The sequence below is a fragment of the Sorghum bicolor genome, chromosome 3, assembly GCF_000003195.3.
Source record: "Sorghum bicolor cultivar BTx623 chromosome 3, Sorghum_bicolor_NCBIv3, whole genome shotgun sequence".
In the NCBI taxonomy this organism is placed as follows: domain Eukaryota; kingdom Viridiplantae; phylum Streptophyta; class Magnoliopsida; order Poales; family Poaceae; genus Sorghum; species Sorghum bicolor.
Window position 1 is genome coordinate 66961399 of NC_012872.2, and position 24632 is coordinate 66986030.

General features: G+C 47.7%; 5 protein-coding genes across 6 annotated transcripts; 3 read left to right on the top strand and 2 right to left on the bottom strand.

The window, feature by feature from the left end:
• LOC8085446 (zinc finger protein AZF2) lies at positions 6352–7277 on the top strand. The gene has a single exon (XM_002456561.2). It carries the CDS (start codon positions 6464–6466, stop codon positions 7046–7048), a length of 585 nt encoding a protein of 194 aa, XP_002456606.1. The 5' UTR covers positions 6352–6463; the 3' UTR covers positions 7049–7277.
• On the bottom strand, positions 10548–13372 carry LOC8057772 (protein UPSTREAM OF FLC). Its single transcript, XM_002458689.2, has 4 exons — positions 12953–13372; positions 12790–12859; positions 11865–12665; positions 10548–11021 (listed from the first exon to the last, which is right to left on the bottom strand). Exons 1-4 carry the CDS (start codon positions 13176–13178, stop codon positions 10886–10888), a joined length of 1233 nt encoding a protein of 410 aa, XP_002458734.1. The 5' UTR covers positions 13179–13372; the 3' UTR covers positions 10548–10885.
• Positions 15935–19451, top strand: LOC8085447 (50S ribosomal protein L17). 2 transcript variants are annotated; one of them, XM_002456562.2, is made up of 6 exons: positions 15936–16095; positions 16188–16242; positions 16365–16415; positions 18296–18387; positions 18720–18797; positions 19157–19451. In XM_002456562.2, exons 1-6 carry the CDS (start codon positions 16040–16042, stop codon positions 19308–19310), a joined length of 486 nt encoding a protein of 161 aa, XP_002456607.1. In that variant the 5' UTR covers positions 15936–16039; the 3' UTR covers positions 19311–19451. The 2 variants fall into 2 exon arrangements, with proteins under 2 accessions (XP_021312777.1, XP_002456607.1); XM_021457102.1 differs by lacking the exon at positions 18720–18797 and having other exon boundaries at positions 15935–16095; positions 19157–19445.
• LOC8057773 (pentatricopeptide repeat-containing protein At5g42450, mitochondrial) lies at positions 19619–22563 on the top strand. The gene has a single exon (XM_002456563.2). The coding sequence runs from the start codon at positions 20449–20451 to the stop codon at positions 21823–21825; it is 1377 nt and encodes a 458-aa protein (XP_002456608.1). The 5' UTR covers positions 19619–20448; the 3' UTR covers positions 21826–22563.
• On the bottom strand, positions 22436–23123 carry LOC8057774 (histone H2B.4). The gene has a single exon (XM_002458690.2). The coding sequence runs from the start codon at positions 23025–23027 to the stop codon at positions 22614–22616; it is 414 nt and encodes a 137-aa protein (XP_002458735.1). The 5' UTR covers positions 23028–23123; the 3' UTR covers positions 22436–22613.

Sequence of the window (24632 nt, forward strand, 5' to 3'; positions counted from 1 at the left end):
GGACAGATAGATCGATATAAGGCGAGGTTAGTGGCAAAGGGATTTTCGCAGAGGTATGGTATAGACTATGAGGACACATTCAGTCCTGTGGTCAAAATTGCAACTGTCAGACTAGTACTCTCATTGGCAGTAACCAGGGGGTGGTGCTTGCGACAGCTGGATGTGCAGAACGCGTTTCTTCATGGTGTTCTGGAAGAGGAGGTTTACATGAAGCAGCCCCCGGGGTTTGAGAATAAGAAGTGTCCCTCCTTTGTATGCAAACTTAAGAAAGCAATCTATGGCCTTAAACAAGCTCCGAGGGCATGGTACTCTAGATTGAGTTCAAAACTCCTTGATCTTGGGTTTGTGATGTCTAAGTCAGACACCTCCCTCTTCATCTATAGAAAAGGCAGCGTGGAGATATATATGTTGATCTATGTTGATGATATTATTGTTACCAGTTCATCTCATGAAGCAGTTAGGGTATTGCTGCAAGCTCTTAAGCAAGACTTTGCCTTGAAGGATCTAGGAGACTTACATTATTTTCTGGGTATTGAAGTAGAGAGAAAGCAGAATGGTGATCTTCTTCTAACTCAGAGAAAATATGCAAATGATATTTTGGCCCGAGTCGGTATGCTGAATTGTAAACCTGTTTCTACTCCCTTGTCATCTACTGAGAAGTTGTCACAACGTGATGGTGATATATTAGGAGTTGGAGATAGTACAAGGTATAGAAGTGTTGTTGGAGCATTGCAATACATCACTCTCACATGACCTGATTTAGCTTTTGCAGTAAACAAGGTTTGCCAATACTTACATTCTCCCACAACTGTTCATTGGTCAGCAGTAAAGCGCATCATAAGATATCTGAAGTGTTCAATGAATATTGGCCTATTGATTCGAAAAAGGTCTCCTACTATTGTGAGTGCGTTTTCAGATGCTGATTGGGCTGGTTGTCGAGATGACAGGAGGTCAACCGGTGGATTCGTTGTCTTTCTTGGCTCAAATATAATCTCATGGAGTGCCAGAAAACAACCCACAGTTTCTAGATCAAGTACTGAGGCAGAATATAAGTCCATGGCAAATGCAACAGCTGAAATGATTTGGGTTGAGCAACTACTTGGTGAATTGGGAGTAAAACTTAAAGTTACGCCTCGGCTCTGGTGTGATAATTTGGGGGCAACATATCTTGCTGCAAATTCGGTATTTCACGCTAGAGCTAAGCACATTGAAATTGATTTTCACTTTGTGCGAGAGAGGGTTACAAGGAAACAACTAGTTGTGAGGTTTCTACCAACCAAAGATCAAGTAGCCGATGGTTTTACCAAAGCGCTGCCTCATGTGAAGTTTGAAGAGTTCAAGAACAATCTTAATCTTGTAGAAAAGACAAGTATAGATTGAGTGGGGGTGTTAGGAAACAAGATATGTAACAAACTTGGATTGTAACACGGCATATGACTTGACCGTGTGTACCAAGGTAGCTGCATTCGGTTAGAGTAGATATAATCTAGTTAGCCTGGTTTGTTACGATAGAATCTATCTCAACCGAATGCCTTGTAACTCAAGTTGTATTGTATATATATATATCAACATGAAGACGTGACAAGCCAAGATAGGAGTCACGGTTGCCATCTCTTTTACAAAACCATCCTCTTAACTTTTTAAACCGTACATTTTATCTGCTTAGAGCAGTTTCGAAGGCGGTTTTGCTACAATGAATGGTGGATTTGCTACAGTGACAACGATTTTGTCTTTTTTTTTGTTATCTTGGTTGAATCTTAGAAAAGTCATAATAAATCAAAAAAAAAACATAAAATAGAAAATCTAATTTTTTTTGACTCGACATAAGTAGATCTACACAGTAAACATATAATATGGTATGCTTTAGTATAAAGTTTTTGCTATAACACATGCCTTAATCTTTGCAACGATGCGGATGACAACTTAATCGTGGTCGTGCCATCAAAACATGCGTCGCAGAAATCCCAATCGCGTTTATCACCACAAATCTAGCCGCATAGACCCCTGAAAACGTGGCGCTGTCGCGCTGGTGTGGTAGCTGGACCACCCACGTGTGGAACTGGAACGAACCTGGATGGCTCCGGTCAAACAGTAGTGATTATCCACATGTTTTGTGCTCCTTCCGGAGTACTCGTTCCCGTGCACCGGCCTCACAAGAAACGGATGGATACAACCGTCTTTCCTCCTCGAGTCCTGCACATTTCTGCTCCCTTCACCAAGATGACAAATGGAAATATGGCTACTACTTTTTGTGTGCGTGGCTGCTACTCTCGAGTCATGGGTCATGTTTTTGCATCCAAGCTTAGGCTTGTAGTGGATGGATCCTGGCGAGTGGCGACGTCGCCAAAGCATTCAGGTCAAGTCGTACTAGTGGGAACTCAATGCAGGATTAGATCCATGTCTCGAAGAGGCCCGACACGTCGTGGGCCTCCAGATAGACGGCCCCATCATTAACGCGTCTTCTTTCGGCCTGATCCAACGTCCAGCTGAACGATCGAATTAGACCTTGTTTAGGTCACCCGAAATCCAAAAAAAAAAATTCAAAATTCTCCATCACATCGAATTTTACGGTACATGCATGGAGCATTACATATAGATAAAAATAACTAATTACACAGGTTGTCTGTAATTTGCGAGACGAATCTTTTATGTCTAGTTAGTCTATGATTAGACAATAATAACAAACGAAAATACTATAGTGTTAAAATCCAAAAAGTTTTTAGATCTAAGCAAGGCCTTAATAAAAAGGAAAAAGTCTGAATGGTTGCAAACTAGATATTCAACATGTGTGATCCTCTCATGGAAAGGAGGCGTTCAAAGACGGCATCAAGCCATGGTGGATAATAGAAAATGACGAGATCCGCGTTCATCTTCCTACCCGTGCTATTGAATTCCTACCCCAGCTTTTCATTTCGCCCGTGTAGAGCGTTGAACCCACCGACGATCACACTCACACGTTTGGGTGCTGTCAAAATCAACGCATGACATGAAAACCGTTAATTCGCAAAAAAAAAAAAAAAGGCATGGGAAGCCCGGTGAAAATTCTACTTCCGGCGATACCCCACCCCGGTCCTCTACCTTCTACTCTAGCTCTGTGCCTTTCGGAACACGTATAACAGACAATATATATAAAAAAATCCTTGAAAAGTTAGAAGTCAAATCCGCTTACATGTCGTAGTTAGGCTCTTGCTTTTGCTCCACAATTATTCCCGAGTTGTAACCACCTGCTGCTTCTCGATGTGACGGTAACACTTGGCTACTTGCTCCAGTAACCCCTCCCTCCAATCGCAACAAAACAGCCAACTACTCTATGAGCAACAAAACAGCCAACTACTCTATGAGCAGCTCTGTAGTACTTTCCAAGAACTTGTTTACTTTCCTAAAAACCAAAAAACTTTTTAAAATTTTTTGTCACATCGAATCTTTAGACACATTCATAATATAGATGAAAATTAAAACTAATTGCACACTTATAATTTACGATACGAATCTTTTAAAACTAGCTGATTTATGATAGGACAATATTTATCAAATACAAACGAAAGTGCTATACTATTCCGAATTTTTTTAGACAGCAACTAAACAAGACCCAAGTACTGTATGTCGCTACCACTAGTCCGGTACCACCAGCCTCTCGTCAGGCCCGTCCGGATCATCCTCGCATCGCATCGGCAAGCCGCATGCATGACGACATGCACATCCACATCAAATCTACTGTATACATGAAAGAGCCCAAGTTGACTCGTGCCAGTGTCTAGCTGATCTGCTATCTTCTAGAATCGGGATCCTGTGACTTGTGTGTACAGTAATTCTGAGTTTCTGACAACATCTTATTTAGTTCTGATTTTTTTTTTTGATTTTGAATATTGTAGCATTTTTTATTATTATTTGACAAATATTGTTCAATCATAGATTAAGTAGACTTAAAAGATTCATCTTATTATTTACAAACAAACTATATAATTAATTTTTATTTTCGTCGCATTTAATATTTTATGTATGTGTCGCAAGATTTAATATAATAAAAAAAATTTAAAAGTTTTTGGTTACTTGGATGAACTAAACAAGGGCCAAGAAACCTCTCGGAGGACTGGAGGAGCCAGAGAGAGCACTCCAAGGAACTCGCTTCGCGGACTCGTACTCTGCTTCCGGCCCAAGAAAAGCGCACACGATATAGCCCAGCGAAACGTCAGCCACGGAGCTAGAATTCCGCGTCGGTTTTTTACAAAATCTGCCTGTCGGCTGCCGCACGCACAGGCCAATGCAAGTGACGGCTCGTCGGCGCCTGTTGCTTGGCCTCGTCGCCTCGATCGCCTGCTTCGCGCATCCGTGCATCACAGCTTACGTAACGTTACCTCCGCCGCCGCGGCGTGCCCGACTGCCCGTGTGGATCGACTCGCGGGTGGCCCGCGGCCGACGTGGTCCGCGCGCGCGCCCGCCGCGCACGGAACTAACCAAACCAAGCGGTGTTCTGGACCGGACTGGACTGGTAAACGCCGATGGATTGGATGGACATGGATTAGGTCGCCTCGCGGTTCGTCCTGGCCGAGAGCTCCATGCTCATAGCACCGTACCGTCTCCTGCCGTGAAGAAATGGTCGCCGCACTTTCGATTCGTCAAGATATGCACGTACACTCACGGAATGAATAGTCAAGACTGGATATGCATGTGTGCAAGCGACGTACGCGTATGTACGTAGACACAGTGACACAAGTTGGTCGATGGTGAACAAGTACTCTTAACTAACCATACGCGAATGCCGACTGATATATGCCTCTTCTTCACGAAACTGCCAGGCGGGTAAGGTGACGTCACATGTAATACGTTCCCGGCCGTGCACGTATAGGGCCTTGTTTAGTTCACCCGAAATCCAAAAAGTTTTCAAGATTCTTCGTCACATCGAATCTTTCGGCACATGTATGAAGCATTAAATATAGACGAAAACAAAAACTAATTATACAGTTTGTCTGTAAATCGCGAGACGAATCTTTTGATCTTAGTTAGTTCATGATTAGACAATATTTGTTAAATAAAAACGAAAGTGTTATAGTAGCGAAATCCGAAAATTTTTCGAAACTAAACAAGGCCTAGATCACCCTGCTCTATAGGCCATGTTTAGATTGAAGATGAAATTTTTTTATGTCACATCGGATGTGTCGGAAGGATGTCAGGAGGGGTTTTTAGAAACTAATAAAAAAACAAATTACATAGCTCGTCAGCAAACTGCAAGACAAATCTATTAAGTATAATTAATCTGTCATTAGCACATGTGGGTTACTGTGGCACTTAAGGCTAATCATGGAGTAACTAGGCTTAAAAGATTCGTCTCACGATTTCCAACCAAACTGTGTAATTAGTTTATTTTTTATGTACATTTAATGTTCTATGCATGTGTCCAAAGATTCGATGGGATGGATGAAAAATTTTTGGGTGAGAAAATAAACAGTGCCTAAAGTGCGCAGATAAAGGAGACTGCGGGCGGGTCCAGAGTCAGCCGGTCGCGTAGGATCGAGTTCCTGGCCTGCGACGCCGCCATGCCCAGGAAGATGGAGCCAAAGTCTGAACGAGCTAGGTCTTGTTTAGTTCAATCCGAAATTCAAAAAAATTTCAAGATTCTCCGTCACATCGAATCTTGCGACACATGCATAAAGCATTAAATATAGACGAAAATAAAAATTAATTACACAGTTTGTCTATAAATCGCGAGACGAATCTTTTGATCCTAGTTAGTTTATAATTGAATAATATTTGTCAAATAAAAACAAAAGTGTTACAGTAGCGAAATTCAAATTTTTTCGGAACTAAATAAGGCCCTACTATTGTGCAACGAAAAGCTTGTGGGCGCGTGGCAAAGCACGCAACTCCTAGGCCTTGTTTAGTTTCAAAAAATTTTGCAAAATAGGAATAGTACCACTTTCGTTTGTATTTGATAAATATTATCCAATCATGTATTAACTAGACTTAAAAGATTCATCTCGTCAATTCCGATTAAACTGTGCAATAAGTTTTTATTTTTATCTATATTTAATACTTCATGCATGCGTCTAAAGATTTGATGTGACAGGGAATCTGAAAAATTTTGTAAAATTTTTTGGGAACTAAACAAGCCCTAATTAACCATGTGTTCCGATCCGAGGCGCGCGCCACGGGTGGCGACGACCAAGTGTGATACGTACGAGTACGAGTGCGACCGCGTCACGTTTCTTCGTGTCCAAGTCTCATCACATCCAAGCGGCCGCTTGGCCTGCTGGCCTTCCAGTTCGCAAGCCCTGACGTGAACGCCTCTATCATCTCACACAGATACCCCTGTCCAGTCATCATCACACACACACACACAAGCAAGCGCGCTCGGGCCGGTTTATATATGAACACGTACGTGCGCGTAAGTGTGGAATTTTTAGTTGGCTGCTTATTACAATAATATAAAGCTGGAGAATCGGCAAACGTCGGTTGATCTCCCTCGATGGTCATGACGCTTACGAGACACGAAGCGGAGGAGAGCAAGGAGATGGAGGGCCTCCGGGCGCACGCCGAGGCGCTGCTCACGCTGTCGGCGCCCGCGTCGTCGTCGTCGTTGGGCACCGGCGGCACGCCGCCGGCGCCGTCCTCGGCCGCGGCCCGCAGGGCCATGGCGGCCGAGGGCGTGTTCGAGTGCAAGACGTGCAGCAAGCGCTTCCCGTCGTTCCAGGCGCTCGGCGGGCACCGCACCAGCCACACGCGGCTGCAGGCGAGGATGCTCAGCGACCCAGCGGCGGCCGCGGCCGCGGCCGAGAGGGACAGGGCGCGGGTGCACGAGTGCGCCGTCTGCGGCCTCGAGTTCTCCATGGGCCAGGCGCTCGGCGGGCACATGCGCCGCCACAGGGGCGAGGCGCCGCCAGCCGCGCACGACGACGACCCCGCGCAGGCGCAGCCGGACCGGGACATGCCGGACCTCAACTTGCCGCCGCTGGACGACGGCAGCGGCGGCGGTAGCGGCGATGGCCAAGGTCCACAACAGTCGGATTATGATCGCGGCTCGGAGCCTCAGCTGCTTAATCTGCTTGTATAGCGTAGCGTGCGCAAACGGGTGCTTGCGTGGTGATTCGGAGTTGTAAATGATTGGTGACCTAAATTTTGGAACTTGAACATGAAACGGAATTCTTCGATGACTAGCTTAGTTTAGTTTCACAGGTTGTTCCTGGATTTAGTTTTTTTCCTTTTCCTTTGTAAAGCTATTGGTCGGCTAAATTCATTTGTTTGTAGGTAAAATTGTGAATATATATAGTACGTATTATCTACCTCCTTGTTGCGTCGATGCTCAATTGGTGGATGGGGATGGAGCTCTCAAATCTCATTTCAACCATTATTATAAATAATTGTTGGTACTACCAAAGGGGAATCAGTAATAATCGTTGATGGAATCACAAGTTAATGACACCCTTCAAGTAAATTATATCAATGATTTTTGAGGAAGTAAGTTATATCAATAATGATTTGCTTGCACCACTCTTTACGGGAGAAGAGGTGATGGATGTGATTTTATAGATGGAGCATCACAAAAGTACTTCAACCCAGATGATTTGCTGAATGTCATCAGTTTTGTTTTTGAGAAATAATAGGAGAATAATCTTATGGCGTTGTTTGAAGATTTACCTCTTTTTAGCTTCAGACTCGCCTTGTTCGTTTGGTTGATAAGTCATGGCAGAAAGTACTGTTCATTAATTTATTGTGAGAGAAAAACACTACTAAATGACTGACAGATTTGGCTTATAGCTTTGTTACCAAAAGAAAATAAACTCAGACATATAAAATTATTCAACCAAAAGCTTCATTCTTTTTTACGAACGTAAGTTATAAAAAAGTGTACCTCATAAAAATGTAAAGCTACATAAGATTCGTTCATAAATTAGGTAGATACATTATAGAAGTAGTCATTCACCCCGAACCTTGCATGAATTGTATAGGAAGCAGTTAACCCCAAATTATAATTTGAGAAGACATACAGCAAATTAAGTGAAATGGTCCTCTCTGCAACAATCTCAAATAAGGAAAAGATTGAAAATTATTAAAATAGTAATGGTCTCTCTGTCCTCTGTATACATATTGAAAATTAGTAACAACGATTGTAAAGAAGGAAAAGATAAATATCAAAATAAGCTTAGCGTTTGCTCTTTGAAGTAAAGCTGTCATTCCATTGCAATTCATTTGTTGTAAGTAAAAATTTGATACATTATCTGCAGCTTGTTGCGTCAACTGGTGGTTCAGTGAGATTTCTTGTTAATTTTTCCTAGCATTTCTCCTCCAGCTGCGACACCCTGGGAAACATTTCCCATGCAAAACACGCAGCGAAGCTGGTTCCTCGTGGAATTTGTGACCAGGTTACCGGGTCTTTATAAAACTGTGATGTGATAAAAGTGTTAGATGTTTTGGGCTTTAGGCCAAACAATTCCAAAAAATCCCAAAGGCTCACTCATACATGCATGTATATATAGAAAGGTGGGGGAACTTTAGTCTCACCTTGTTACTTCAAGTGGAGTGAGGGCAACTTAAAAAGTTGAGCTATCTTTATCGTGTTGAAGCAATTGGAGAGAGGAAAATGAAGAACCACACGTGCGCATGCGCTCGCCTCGCCTCGGTGGGTTTTTGCATGCATGGAGGAGATTGCGCTGGCTTATTTGGTAAGCAATTATCCTCGCCACACTATGCGATGCCGCCGTCTTCCCCATCCCGCCGCCGATGTGTCATCGGTGTCGGGAGAGCAGGCTCCGAAGCCTACGTCTCCTCACGTCCCTGCACGGGGTAGGGAGCGTATCAGGTTTTTGGAAGCGCTGCATGCATGGAGGAGATTGCGCTGGCTTATTTGGTAAGCAATTATCCTCGGCACACTATGCGCTGCCGCCGTCTTCCCCATCCCGTCGCCGACGTGTCATCTGTGTCGAGAGAGCAGTCTCCAAAGCCTACGTCTCCTCGCGTCCCTGCACGGGGTAGGGGCGTATCAGGTTTTTGGGAAGCACCGTCGCGACTGCTCGCTGGACGTCTTCTTCCCACTACGCCCGGTGTTCGCCAATCTCCATCGACGATCTTCTTCTTCCTCCTTCGCGCCGACAACCCCACTGTAAGGATGTCTATCCTCTCTCTGTTGTTCGGTTTCATATCATTTATGTTGCTAGCACTAGATCCCGTGAACTTGATTCAAATCGTAGTGCTAGTTTCAATTCATATATCTGTGATACATGTTGTTAGCCTTTGTCTTATTGTCAGAATTAATTTATGCATCGCTAAATTGCTTTTATTTCCAACATAAAGTTCATCCAGACTTCCAGACTGCCGAAAAGTCCAACCACCTTAAGGCCTTGTTTAGTTTCAAAAAATTTTAAGATTCTCCATCACATCGAATCTTTGTATCTATGCATGGAGCATTAAATATAGACAAAAATAAAAACTAATTGCACAGTTTATCTGTAATTTTTTAGACGAATTTTTTAAATTTAGTTACTCTGTGATTGAATAATATTTATCACATATAAACGAAAATGATACAGTAGGAAAAACCAAAAAAAATCGCGAACTGAACAAGGCCTAAACTAGGGCGTTCCAGGTTTCAGGTTTCAGGGAATCTGTTCCGGCCCAACTATTGCTCCTGGAATATCTGGGCCGAAAGTTTTAAGCCCAAACGGTTTCGCAGGAACACGTTGCTACTTGGAACCAACTACCGGTATTCAGACCCATAAGGCCATAACCATAAGCTCTTTGTTTAAGTGCCACAGGTCACAGCATATGGACGCCGCGCTTCCTCAAGGCTCAAGCACTGGTGGTGGTCTCGACTTGTCACTCAATATGCCACATCTTCCCCCAAGATTGCCACCTTTGCAAGCTAATACTGATACTGTACTGTACTTACTAAGATCACGTTGTACACACTGCTACAGCCCCAACATCAGTCAGGACTCAGGAAAGAGATCGATGTGATCAGGCTTCAGGATGAGGGAGCTGATCCCATCGTGGGGACCGTGTGCTAGTTTGGAGGCAGACAAATTGTAAGGTGAAGTAGTAGCGAGGACAGAACTGTCTGATCAGACTGATCATCAGGTTATTCTTTTTGCCATAGCACCAAAAATTTACCGCCTCACTGAAGAACCTCTCCCCAGAGAAACGAAGTGACACAATCGAGTACTAGTACTGCTTTGCCCAGATTCTACATATCCAATACTGGGGTCTCCGGGAGGAATCTGAGGACGGCAAGTAATAATAGCATAAACGCATCGGCACCGTGCTACCATGTACTACATCCATCACGATTCAGTATTCACGCAGCAGCACGGCCTGGGCTCATCACGCGTAAACGGTACAGTACCTGAACACGCGAAGAATAAGTAACCTGCAGTAAAAAGTTCAGACAACGAGGCAGACAGAACACGTATGAGTATTAGAGCAAGTATTATAGTAGGCTGTAAGCCAGCTAAATGCTGAGGTGGAGGAGAGAGAAGAAGAGAGAGTAAAAGCGGGCTGTAAGCTTACAGCCGGCTCAGACAAAACCAAGAAAGTCTGTGAGATAGACAAGTGGGCCATGTATTAATAGTGATGAGCTAACCATTATATGAGTGGGCTGCAAGAAGGCTGTAAAGAAATCTTACAGTCAGCTGCTGGCTGTATTATAATACTTGCTCTTAACATTAGAGTGGTAGCTCACACGGAAAATCACAGGCATTCAGCAATCAGCATCTAACAAGCAGACGACATCAAACTGGACCACAGACTACTGGACACTTATCTACTGTTCCCGACGCAAGAAAGAAGAAGGCACATAGGCCGGCGCCACGCCAGGTCGCCGTTTTCCCCCGGCGGGACCAGCTAAGCTCATCGATCGCCGGACGACGGCCATACGCTAGCAACGAAGACGCCCACGTCATCCCTTATTATTCCCCTGCGCCTGCGCGCTGCAGGAGATGACCAGGTAGCCCTCTTTCTTGCCCTTGGTCTTCCGCGGGATGCAGCGGTCATGCAGGTCCCCGGCCTCCTTTGCCAGCTCCAGCTTTATCACCCTGCAGCCATGTATTCAGTATATTCAGCACGGCTCAGATCATATAATCATCATATCACAATCTCATCATCACTCTTCTCGTACGCCGTCACATGGCAGTAGTGTAGGGGTTTGTACAATTTCTTATTTCTACTAGGCACTCGTAATTGCAGGTTGTTCAGACCCCGATTAGGGCTCATCTGGACCACTGCTTCAAAGCAAAGGTTTGAAATGCCTGACAAAGCCTGCTGTTACAAGCTCACATCAGTCATCAGGTTACTCTCTTTCAAAGAACGAACCGTGTGCAGTACTAACCAGTTTATGAGTAGTAGCTTCAGACTAATCCTTCTGAAACGTAGAGCGTACGCGCGCCGAAACCGGCTCCGAGATTTGGTGCTTGCTCCCGAGCCTGTCCAGCTCGGCAGATCGCACGGAACAGAGGAGCTGTCCGAGCAGGTCCCGGCCAAGAATTGAAGCCCCGGCCGTTCCTTCCTGACGAAATTCTCTACCCCGTCCCCGCGATCAGTGCCGTGGTGCCTGGTGCGCGACAGCTCCGCGAGACCTACTTCTATTTATGGAGGTGACCACTACTCGGGCGTATCTTGCGCGTACGTACGGCAATGGCGTGGTGGCTTCAGCTGCGGCCATGGGCGAGCCAGAGCCTTTAACTCCCCGACTAGGACAGGCTGGGCTGGTTCAATGTAACAGTGGCAGCTCATGACTCATCCTTCCTGCTGGCATGGCATACGACTATGAGCGAGAGGAGGCGTCTCGCGTAAGAGACGGATCACTTTCCGGCGCCTGCCGCTTGCGCCGTCGCGTCAATGAATGCGAGAGGGATGATGGGGGTCTCGTTGTTCCTTACCTCTCCGCGTTGTACGAAGCCGACCGCCGGAGAACGGCCAGGTCTTGGGACGACGTCACGTCGTCGGCCGGCGAGCGCTTTGCGGTCTCGATGATGCTCCCGCTGAAGTACTCCTTGTCCTCCACGATCTTGGCGCGGTACGACGGTAGCTCCACGGCCGCGGACGGCGGCGGGCGGGGCGGGCGGCGGGCGCGGTGGTGGTGCGCGCGCGGCATCACCGGGGAGGCGCGCGCGTCCCGCACGGACACGGACCCGCACGAGATGAGCTGCATCAGCACGGAGGACGCCCTGGCCCGGCCGCTACCGCTGACGGCCGCCACGACGCGCCCGTCCGCCTTGATCAGCGCCTCCAGCGTCTCGGGGCTCGTCGACGCCGTCGGCGGCGACGTCTCCGCCCCGCTCAGCTCCTCCTGCGCGGCGGGGGCCAGGACGACGCGCCTCTGGCTGTGGCCGTGGCCGTGAGCGCGCCCGCCGTCCTCGGTCTGCGTCGCGGCGTCCGCGGCGCCCTCCTCGCCCTTGTACACCACGTACTCGCCAAGGTCAGCCGTGCCGCACGCGCTGGTGGCGCTCTTCATTCGGTGCGCCGGCCTGCCGTGCGCCTCCCACCTGGCAGAGGACGACGAGGTGGGCGTGTCCTGCGAGCCGGACGACGACGAGGACGCGGCCGCCGCGTCGAGCAGCGCCGCCGGCGGCACCGGGTGCAGGCGCTCGGTGCCCTTGAGCACGTACTCCCTTCCGACCACGGGGTGGATGTAATCGTCGTCCGCCAGGTCGTGCCACACGAAGCCGTTCCGGTAGCTCCTGCATTGCAGCGAAATCGCGAGGAACGCATGTCAATTGTCACGGCGTGGTGGGTGCACCACCACCACACTAGTTTGCACTTTGCAGCATTGACCAAAACGAGAGAAGAGAAGACGCCCCCAACCTCTTGGACGCCCATGAGTACATGCGCGCCATCCCTTTGCCTCTCAGCGCGTCGAGCCGGTCGATCACATCTGCGCGCACAGACGCAACGGCAACACAGAGCAGAAACCCTCAGCGCCATTACAGCGGAAGGCAAAATGCGACAAGAAGCATTGGTATCCTACCTCGGAGGTAGAGGCCGTCGGGGCAGGAGAGCACGACCTCCATGAAGTGCGGGTGCTCGAGGTGGCCGTTCCTCGCCAGGTAGTAGACGACCGCCGCCCTCGCCGGGCGCGACCTGGGTGGTCTTGGTGGCGGCGCGGCCATCTCGGGGCTCCTGGGCTCCTGCTCCCGCCACTGCAGCCTCGCCCGCTCCGCTCTCGCCCTGCTGCCCGCCACCACCACCGCCATGCTTTACCAAATAAACCGGCCGCCGCGCTCTTCGTCGCTGGCGTCGTCTCGTCGCTGGAGTGCTAGCTTTGCTAGCGAGCTCGTAGCGGTTTAAATGGCGCGAGTGCGACACAAGGGAAGGTGCAAAGGAAAGGGCTCAGAGGCGCAGCGCACACTGCAATGCAGGCATTGAAATCGTGACAGGACCAGCTTGCACTGCGACCGTAGCGATGTGTCACTGTGTGTGGCTTTGGTGTACACTAACCGAAGTGAAAACTGTGGAGCCTGTGATCGTGAAAGGCAAGGCAACTGAGAGAAAGATTGGTAGAAAACTCTGCCTGATCTTGTTGTTTTCTCCTTGGTTCCTCTTTGGCTCTTGAGGTCAACTTAACTGCTGGAGCAGTGCATTTTTGTATGGCAGGCAGGCAGGCCGTCCTGGTGGGTTAATTGCTGCTATGATGGGAAGTGCTGCTGCTAGTACTTATTAACAGGAGCTTAATTACTGTCGGTGTTGACTAGCTAACGAGGCTTGCCGGGTTGCAAAGAATGGCAGCTGGTTAAGCGCTGCCAGCGAGTACTACAGAGCAATTTGTTTTAGCTTGCGCCTTTGACTCACGAGGCCCACACGCCTGGGGCATGGCGAATCGACGTTGACCAGACGCGCCGGCGAGTCCAAGGCCAGGAAAAATGGCAGTCCCTGCTGGTCCAAGCCCAAGGCCCCTCCATCGCGCTGTAAAAAGTGCATAGTGTACCTCATGCTTAAGGGCGTGTTTAGATTGAGGATAAAATTTTTTAGGATGTCACATCAGATATATCGGAAGGATATCGGGAATGGTTTTTTAGAAATTAATAAAAAAATAAATTACATACCTCGTCATGAAACTGGAAGACAAATCTATTAAGTATAATTAATCTATCATTAGCACATGTGGGTTACTGTAGCATTTAAGGCTAATCATAGAGTAACTAGGCTTAAAAGATTCGTCTCGCGATTTTCAACCAAACTATATAATTAATTAATTTTTTTATCTACATTTAATGTTCCATACATGTGTCTAAAGATTTGATGCGATAGATGAAAAATTTTTAGACGAGTAACTAAACAGGGCCTAAGACTCCCTCTAGAGTCCAGACCGTTCCAAGTTTCCAACGATTTGTTTACTGGCACTACGTTCTGCATGCTTTGATGTCTGATGCGTGTCTGCGCTGCGCATACAAAATACTCTTGTGATGTGCATCATGTGATGAGTGGATCGAGCACGGGTATGCCGCGCTGATGTTGGTAACATTTGGAAGCATTTGCGTGCAGGGGAAGGCTGCAATCCCTGTCCGGGGCCTCCGAGTTCCAACCCGCTGCTCTGCCTGCGCTCTGCGTGTATATGCATGCATGGCATGGGTCATGCATGGGACAAGTATACTAATCCGAGCCACGTGAGAGGGGAGGGGCCACCACAGACCACGCTTAGGCCAATAATCAAAGCCATTTAGGATTGGACCCCGATGCCCTGTGGCCCACTCGTCAGCCACTCTCTGGGCAGTTGAAGAAATCACACCGGAAAGTTGTTTAACCACCGGCGGAGTACGTATTTACTGGCGCGGGGGACAGGCGGTGAGGACAAGCGGGAGGCTCCACCGGCTACGGGATGAGACGGCATCGCCGCGCCAGGTGCGGAAAGCGAGAGCGCACGACGGGCGGGCGGCGACACCGGGGAGGGCACAGGGCAGGCCGCAGCTACCGGGGCGCGCGGGGGATCGCGACTGCGTTTGACCCACGGAGACGGAGACGAACGGGACGGTGCGGACGCCGCGCTGGGCCGTTTGGGCGTCGAGATCCGCGCGCGGCTCGTCGCGCTGCTCTCCCGCGTGTGCTGTGTGTGTGAGAGAGAGCTTGTTTTCGCCTTTTCACAGCAATTCCTCGTCTTTACCGCGTCCCGGTAAGCGTAGCGCACTGATTAACCGCCGTGGCTAGTCGAGCTTTCTGTCAGTCGAGCAATCGATGGGTCGCGTTCACGCAGCCGGTCCGGTATCCTGCATTGCTGTCCAGAGGCTCATCGTACTGGACGCCGACGCATGTTTCTTCTTTAATTTGGAAATGGCAGATTTGGCGGAGCCAACGATGCTTGTTGGTCGGTAGGAGCAGAAAAATACCGGTATCCTCGCATGTGATTTAGAGCTTTGGGGGGAAAAGAAGTCCACATCCGTCTCCGGCCAAGTGCAGGAAAACACCAGAGTAATTGTTGTCTAGTGCGGTGCGTTGGTGAGCCCTAGCGCTGGAAGCTTGTGGCGCGCGTCTGCAAACTGAGCAGTGCATGCAACGTGTCGTCCGATCTTCGCTAGAGTTTAAGAGCTGCAGAAACCGACGAGGCCTCAGATCAGCCCTGGAGTACGTCGTGCACCGTCATAGAGCTCGCGCGATCGAATCGCCAGGGTCATGGTCACGGAAGAGTGTACTCTTGCCACTAATCCGTTTGCTTTCTCTGCTGCTGCACGCCCCTTTCTTCACGTACCGCGTCGGTCCAGCGCACGCCGCCGTGAAAGGATGGGAATGCCATCGGTTTTCTTCGATGCGGTCCGGTACAGCAGTTGCAGAGAACATGCGTCAGCCGCACACCGTTGTAGGGACGAATCCTTTTTGGGCCAAGTGGTGTACACAAACCGCGTCTAGCTGACAGCGGCCCAAAGGCCCAAACGCACTAGGACTGATGGGTGAAGTGAGTGAAGGCCCATGAAGCCTCATCCAAACACTAGTCATCAGGGTGGCAATCGAGCCCAAACCTAGCGAGACTTCCGCGATCCGTCCGCACCGAGCCGGCCCGCAAACCCCTCACAACCGTCCCCGCCGGCGGCTGCTCGCCTGCTGCTCCTCCCCGCCGTCCGTCGCCATGGGTAAATTCCGCAAGCTTGGCCGCGATTACTCCCACCGCCTCTCCATGCTCAGGTATTGCTTTTAACCCACACCAACGCCTCTATCCTATGTCTCTAGCCTCTACGTCGCCTTGCGGCTGACCTCTGGATTTGTCCCCTCGGCAGGACGATGGTGTCGCAGCTGGTGAAGCACGAGCGCATCGAGACCACCGTCGCCAAGGTACTTTCTCTCGCATGCCGGCGTTTCTTCGAGCAGGGGCGTGTGATGGGGCGGGCAGGATTTGTGTTCGAGGAGGGGGTGGAAATCGTTGAATGCGTTTCCTTTGCCGTGGTTCGTTTCAGGCGAAGGAGGTCCGGCGGAAGGCGGATCAGATGGTGCAGCTAGGGAAGGAGGTAATTGGAACACAAGTCCCCTGTTGCTAATTAAATTCCAGCGTGAAATATCGCGGCATTTCGTGGTATCCATGAATCTATGCAGAGCAGTGGCTGTAAACAATCTAGCAATCATTTTTTTGCGAAGGATGCTTATAGGATAGAAGTATTTGTAAGAAAGAAATCAGTGTTCCTATATTTGGCCGCTGAGCAGCCGGTAGGATTCACCTCTACTATTCAGATTTTGAGATGCTTCTCCAGATGTCCTGTATGCATTGCTGGTTGCTGCCTGAATTGGGGTTGGACACCCATTGGCCACTGATTATCTGATTCTGGTTGTTGCCTGAATTGGTGTTGGACACTATTGGCCACTGATTGTCTGATTGTCACTTTAGAAATAATGCTTCCTGTCTATTTGTTTGACACTCTGATTCACTGAAATCTCAATGGACAGTTATAAGTAGTTTCTTTTCCAGCTCTTTTTAAGCAAACCAATGTTTTAAGCAATCAGACCAACACCTTTGTTTTAATCGAGTGTGCAGACCAGCTTCTTTGTTCCTGGCATGGAACTGGCATCTCTTGTTTGTCAATGCTAATTTATAATATAAGATCCAATAACCCGAACATCCTAGGACCCATTTGGCATGGCTCCAAATTCTCATTGACTTTGGAAGTTACTCAAAGTCACCCTGAAATAGCGGCGGAGCGTAGGGATTAAACAACGGGGGAACCAAATTGTTCAGTACAAATCAATACATAGAAAATTTGTCCTGCTTAAGTCTATTTTTCTTAATACCTTCTCTTATTAGAAATTAGTAATTGTGTTCAGCAAAGAAAATATAGCAATCTATCAAGTACTAGCCTTCTTTCTCTTCAAATTTACACTCCTATCTCATGGAATAAGTAGGTGCCAAAGAATTTTCAGAGACAGGATTGGGGGTGTGGGAAAGGGGGGGGGGGGACTGCCCAGGTTCGCCTCCAGGAGGCTCCGCCAGTGCCCTGAAAGTGTTTCTTTGATTAATTAATTCAGCTGTGCAATCATTTGAATAGCTGGTTGGGTTCTAGTTTTTAAAAGATAGGATATATTGACCACATTCCTTCTCCATCTGTGCGAAGGGAAGGGTGGCAACAAATTGAATTGATTCACTGGCTGCGTGGGAGACCTCGGTGGGGTTCCTCATTGTGAAGGGCAAGCTCGGCGTGGAAGGGAACTCAGTGCAGAGGGCAAGCTTGCCATGCATGGGAGGTCAACACGGAGGGCAAGCTCGCCATGGGAGAGATCAGCGTGGAGGGAAAGCTTGCTGTGAATGAGAGCTCAGCATGGAGGGCAAGCTTGCCATCAAGGAGGAGCTTGGCATGGAGGGGAGATGGTAGTGGGATCTCAGCATGAAGGGCGAGCTTGACCCCGACAGGGAGCTGACATCTGAGGACGAGCTTCCCATCAATTGGGAGCTCAGCGCCAAGGAGAGCCAACCGTAGCGATAGGGTGTAATGCGGTCGGTGAAACAGGTGGATTAGTCGCGCGTGAAATGAGGTTTTGACTGACTTGCCTCACGTGTGCAATATGGCGAATCAATTCACTGTGATTTACTGGTTTCTCAAAGGAATCAGCGGCAAGAATCTGTGTCAAAGGAGCCCTTAGTCAAGGATTAAACTTTTTTGTGGGACCCAGTAGTCCTAGATATGTTATTCTTTTGTCAGAACCAGAAAAAATAAATGTCCCAGAGGGGTATGCAATAGGCATATGATTTAAATTTTAGTGCCCTATACCCTTCCTTAGAAGCTTATTTGCAACTCAAACTTATTTTTATCTGGCCTGGGTCTTGTTTTGATTTTTGGTGACTTGATGTCTCGAAGCAAACAATGCAGAAACTTATGTCATATATTGACACGATATGTAGGGTACTGAGCATGCAGCAAGACGAGCTGCTTCCTTTGTTCGGGGTGATGATGTTGTTCATAAGCTATTCACTGAGCTGGCTTACCGCTACAGGTAATCTGTTTTTCCTACACATGGATTCATACAATTTACTGTATCTGCATTCGATTTGTTACTAGCCCTATTTCAGAATCGGTGTAATGTTGTCATTTTGATGTCTGTAATAGGCAATAAGGAATAAGGAGAAAAACTATAGTATGATATATTTAGTGTATATTCCAGAACCTTAGTTCTAGCAATAATATGAGGATTTTGGCATTAAAAACTTTTACTATTCGTCTAAAAGTTGTATGATAACACAAATGTGAAAACTAGAATAGAATGACATGTATTTGGATTTTGGAAGCAGAGAGGATTAGAACTAATTGTATATTCTTATATTCCAGAAATCGAGCTGGCGGATACACAAGAATGTTAAGAACCAAGATACGTACTAGTGATGCTTCAACAATGGCATACATCGAGTAACATTCTTAATCTATTTCTTGGCGACCAACTTTACCCATACAGCCTCTCACAGAGTGTTAGTTTGGTGCTTATTGCAAGTTCATTTTTCCTTGGTACTTCCTTTTAGTGAAAGGAGATGCCTATATATTTCTAGCCAAGTACACCCTCTGTTTTTAAATATATGAATTTTAGGACAAGCTAATTAGTTTATTTTGGCATATCCTAAACGTCATATACTTCAAAAAATGGAGGGAGTAATTGGCTTTGCTTGACATTGTTACATCCAAATAGCTAAATATGTATCAGACTGCAGTAACCCTTCAGATGACACTGCAGATTCCTTGTAGGTTGTATTTATCCATTATATCATTTGCAGGTTCGTGGATAGGGAGAATGAGCTCCGAGAGCCCAAACCTGCAACACCGCCGCCGCCTCAACGAGTCCCTCTTGATCCATGGACCAAGTCTCGTTCTAGCCAACAGTGGGCAGGACCTAAAATCACCAAGACCTCGGAATCAGACAGCTTATGAGCTACTGTATCTATCTAACATCCATAGATAGTTTCAGTTATTTTGCTTGGCAGGAGTTTTTTTTTTCTCTGGAGATAACTGCCGATAGAATACTTAAAAATTTATTGCCATATCACCAATTGAAGATTACAAGGCTGGTCACAGGTCTCAAAATTCTAAAAGTTTACAAGATTTTTTGTTAATCGAATCTTGGAACGCACGCATGTAATATTAAATATAGATTAAAAAAATAACTAGTTGTACATTTTGCATGTAAATCGTGAGACGAATTAGTCCATAATTGGACAATAATTATCAAATACAAATGAAAGTGCTATAATAGCTAAATTTTAAAAGTTTTTGATCTAAACACGGCCTAAAATTCTGATTCGTGTATGCGTCAATCCACCAGTCCTGTGTACGTGGATCGTTATCGCAGTTTAATTTCTGATGCTGTGTCTTTCACTATTAATAAACCTCAACTGTAGTTTGTTGGGTTGTTTTTCCTTCTGTGCTCCGGATCGCAGTTTACCGGCGTCAGATTTAGATCGAACTGTGGATGTGAGCTAAAATACACAATTTACAGGCGTCAGATTTAAATCCTACTCTGTCCAATCCCAAGTGGGATGTACTGCAATGCTTACCTTGAGTATGGGACCATGAAATAAGCAATAAGCCACTGATCAGTTGAAAAGATTTATGATATAAACCAATGAGTCATAAGAAACACAGAAACCCAACAGAGAACAGATTGAAACCAGCAGTAGCGCCAACAAATTTGACTGATGCAAAAGATTTTGTTCCAAATAGACCATAATATTCATTATTATTGCATATATTTTACCAGAACTGTGAAGACCGCTGCCTGAACATCCGCGGCGTGCAGCCCCGAACCCCTTGTGCAGGTGGCGCACGACGCGCAGCCGCACAGCGACTCCGCGCTGAGTCTGCCGGTTCCCACATGAGGGCGCACCGCACACGCGGCAGCCGCCGCACTCCCTGAGGCTCCCCATCCCGGCCTCCAAGCACGAGCCCGCTGCGTCGGCCTCCACATCGGCGCACGCGCACTAGGAACCGCCGCCCTCCGCCGCGGCGCACCCGTCACTCGCGCCATCCACGACGCGCTGCCCTGTCACTCGCGCGCAGCTTGCTCGACGGAATGCCGCACCGGGACGTCGTCTCTGCCACAGCCGCCATCGGCGCGCTCACCCGCCGCGGCCGACACCGCGACGCCTTGGCACTGTTTTCCCAAGTGCTCGCTGACGGCGTCGCGCCCAACGAGTTCACCTTCGGCACCGTGTTGCGCTCGGCCACCGCTCTTCGAGCCCCACGTGCAGGCGTGCAGCTCCACGCCTGTGCTGCCAAGCTCGGCCTCTGCTCCAATGTCTTCGTCGGCAGCGCCCTCCTCGACCACTATGCGAAGATGGGCGCCATGAGGGAGGCCCACGGCGTGCTCGATGACACCCGTGAGCCGAATGTGGTCTCCTACACCGCCCTCATTGCCGGTTTGCTGAAGAATGGGATGTTTGATGAAGCAGACCGATTGTTCCGGCGCATGCCAGAGAGGAACGTGGTCTCCTGGAACGCGATGATCGGTGGGTGCAGTCAAGCCGGTCTAAGTGAAGAGGCTGTCAATCTGTTCCTGGAAATGTGCCGAGAAGGTGTCACACCGAATGAGAGCACCTTCCCCTGTGTCCTCACTTCAGTTGCCAATGCAGGGGCACTTGGCGTTGGCAGAAGCGTTCATGCATCAGCCATCAAGTTCTTGGGCAAGCTTGACGTTTATATAGGTAATTCTCTTGTGAGCTTCTATGCCAGGTGCGGTAGCTTGGAGGACAGTGTTTTGGCTTTCAAAAAGATGAATCGGAAAAACGTGGTCTCCTGGAACGCACTGATCTGCGGGTATGCACAGAATGGGAAGGGGGAGGAGGCTTTGGATGCTTACAGGATGATGAGAGCAACGGGCCTCAAGCCTGATAATGTCACTCTTCTCGGCTTGCTGTTTGGTTGCAACCATGCTGGTCTGGTTGATGAAGGTTATGCATTGTTCAAGACCACAGAGATGGAGCAACCCGGCATACTGAAACCTGAGCATTATGCTTGTGTGGTTGATCTACTATCTCGTGCCAAGCGGTTCGACAATGCCAAGAGGTTTCTTGAGGAGCTCCCCTTTGAGCCAGGAATTGGGTTCTGGAAGGCTTTGGTAGGGGGCTGTCAGATTCACTGGAACAGGGAGCTGGCTGAGAGCGTTGCAAAGCGCATTCATGCATTGGATCCAAAAGACACATCTTCCTACATTCTTCTGTCAAATGTTTACTCTGCATCAGGAAGCTGGCAAAGTGTGTCTATGATCAGGAGGGAGATTAAGGAGAAGGGGCTGAAGAGGATCACCGGCTGCAGTTGGATTGAGGTGCACGACAAAGTCCATGTCTTCTCTAATGGAGACTATAGGCATCACCAGAGTGATGAAATTTATTCAATGCTTGAAGTTTGTTTTTATTCCATGGAAGATGAGCATGAAAACTCAGTCGTGTGATAATGACATATCAGCATACAAGAGGCTATTGGTGAATTTATTTGCTTGTCATCGTCTTTTGAACCATACATGAGGAACACACCAGACCAGGCTGCTTAGTGTTGGGTGATGGAAGAATGAATGATCAGATTTCAGCCTTCGTCAATGCACAATGCATTGTGGTAGCAGGCAATAAAAATCCTTCCCTCAATCCCAACAGCAAAGGAAAGCTGCAAGCTCCTGCCCGAGAACAAACAAAGGTGACCCTCCTGTCAGGTGCATGGTGACACAAATCATCCAAACTCCGAAAACTCACAAAGGTTTACATTCTTCTCTTGCAATTTGTGATGATAGATTCAGCTAGAAGTCCTTGAGCACAAATTAATTTGTCCACGTGAATAATGAAAATTGACCCCGCATAATGGCAGCTGATTTATTTACTGTTCCTTATCGAACGATTCTGTGATAAACACACTACCGGTCAGCAATTTGTAAACCTCTGAGCATCACAACGTCCATGGCATTTATCCCCATGAAACACAATTCAGATTCAAAGGGCAAAAAAAAAAAATTGGCGGTTGTCACAAATTTAAACAGCACCGCATGTCACAATCATTCCAAAATTGTCAACTTCATCAAGATTTGAAGCAAATTGTATTAGCAATTGCAATATATTAGAAACTTCGACAAAGGTAACCGAGTCGTCATTCAGCAGATACAACAAATTCTACACTGTTTCACGAGCGACCCAGCACTGGCCTAAACACACGAGGAAACGAAACAAGACCGTAGCACCATGCAGCGGCAGCCTAAGAGGAAGTAAACTTGGTAACAGCCTTGGTGCCCTCGGAGACGGCGTGCTTGGCGAGCTCGCCGGGAAGGACGAGGCGCACCGACGTCTGGATCTCCCGGGAGGTGATGGTGGGCTTCTTGTTGTAGCGGGCGAGCTTGGCGGCCTCGGCGGCGAGCTTCTCGAAGATGTCGTTGATGAAGGAGTTCATGATGGACATGGCCTTGGAGGAGATACCAATGTCCGGGTGCACCTGCTTGAGCACCTTGAAGATGTAGATCTTGTACGTCTCGACGCTCTTCTTGGCCTTCTTCTTCCCCTTCTTCTCGCCGCCCTCCTTGCCGGGGACGCGTTTCTCCGCCCTGGGCTTCTTCTCGGCCTTCTCCTCCGCCGGCTTCTTCTCCGCGGGCTTCTTCTCGGCCTTGGGCGCCATCAGTAATCGATCAAATGGAGCGGCGAACGCGAGGTGGGAAGCGGCGGATTGCGAATTTGCTGGTGGGAGGCGGCAAGTGCTCGTGGCTTTTTGGCTGTGTGCTCTGGACGGAGGATGCGGGGGGGTTATATAGAACGGTGAGGCGGGACGTGATTGGTGGAAGCGGTGGCGGCGCGGATCGCTGAGATGGCGGTCTCTGAGTCGTTGGATGCGCCGTACGGCTGGGATTTCAGCGCGCGGGGGCGGTTTGGCGTGGGGACGCGTGATGCCGCGGATCCGGGTTGGTTAGGCGGTAAGCGGGGGGTGTGGGAGCCGAAAATGTGAGCGGGAAGCCGCCAAGCCGTGCGAAATCGTGTCTTTGGCGCTTTGGGTTGGAATTTTTTTTTGGAGGTTTATTATTAGCGTGCAGGACCCTGACTCCCTGAGGCGGTGGGGTCTGAGCTGCTCTTTTTTTAGTCCCTTTTTTTCAGTATAAACAGGTCCTGGGCTGCTGGGCAATTTGCCGGCGTCGATTCGCTTTTTGCGAAGGGCGATGGGCCGGTATCTATCAGGCCTTGCGATTTACACATGCCAACAATCGAGTAGAAAATGATCGCATCCCGAGCAGCTTGACCGGATCCAATTGTTAGAATTGGATTGTGTCCTATTAGGCCAGTCTCAGGCCTTGTTTAGTTAATCCCATAACTAAAAAGTTTTTCAAGATTTCTTGTCACATCGAATCTTACGACACATACATGAAGCACTAAATATAGACAAAAACAAAAACTATAAATCGCGAGACGAATCTTTTAATACTGATTCGTACATGATTGGACAATATTTGTCACAAACAAAAGAAAGTATTACAGTACCGAAATCCAAAAACTTTTGTAACTAAACGAGGCCTCAATGCGTAATTTCATGGCAGAGTTACCAATACTAAATTAGGTAACCGAGCCACATGAGTTTTATGGTGATGAAACTCTTCTCTCATCTGATGAAACTCTTTTATTTAATGACTCTGCCAAGTCAGCAATTTTGCTTATGTAGCATTCTATTTAATGTGCATGACACTCTCATGAAACATACATTGAGACTGACCTTAGTTACTATATAACTATATAATATTGGTTCTGAAAACTTAATTGAGATCTTGAATCTTGACAACATAACTAGATTTTGGTGTTTCGGTAGAGCTTTGAAAACATATAATACGAGCCACTCAACGAGTTGAAGCTGTTACGGTGAACTGTTGACAAAACAACAATACATGTAAAGCTTCATCCCACATATCTATGATATAATTCCACCTAAGGAGCCACAAAGCAAACTGAATATGAGAGAAGCAGCCATCACGTTTGGACATTCTAAGGTCTAGATTGAGATCCTAACAACCTTGGTCACAGTTGGTTCTGATTTTAGTTGTGAAGAGGATAGATGTCACACTATGTGAGGTTGCTAGGTGATGGAGAATACAATGTCAGTGTTTCACTTCTTAGTTGGCAATTTCACATGTTAGAATTACTCTCGCTAGTTGTCCTCGAAAAAATATGGGGAAAATGTATGTTGCACTAGGTCATTGACATCTTTAAGAAACAAAATGATCATGACATGGTCCATTTCATA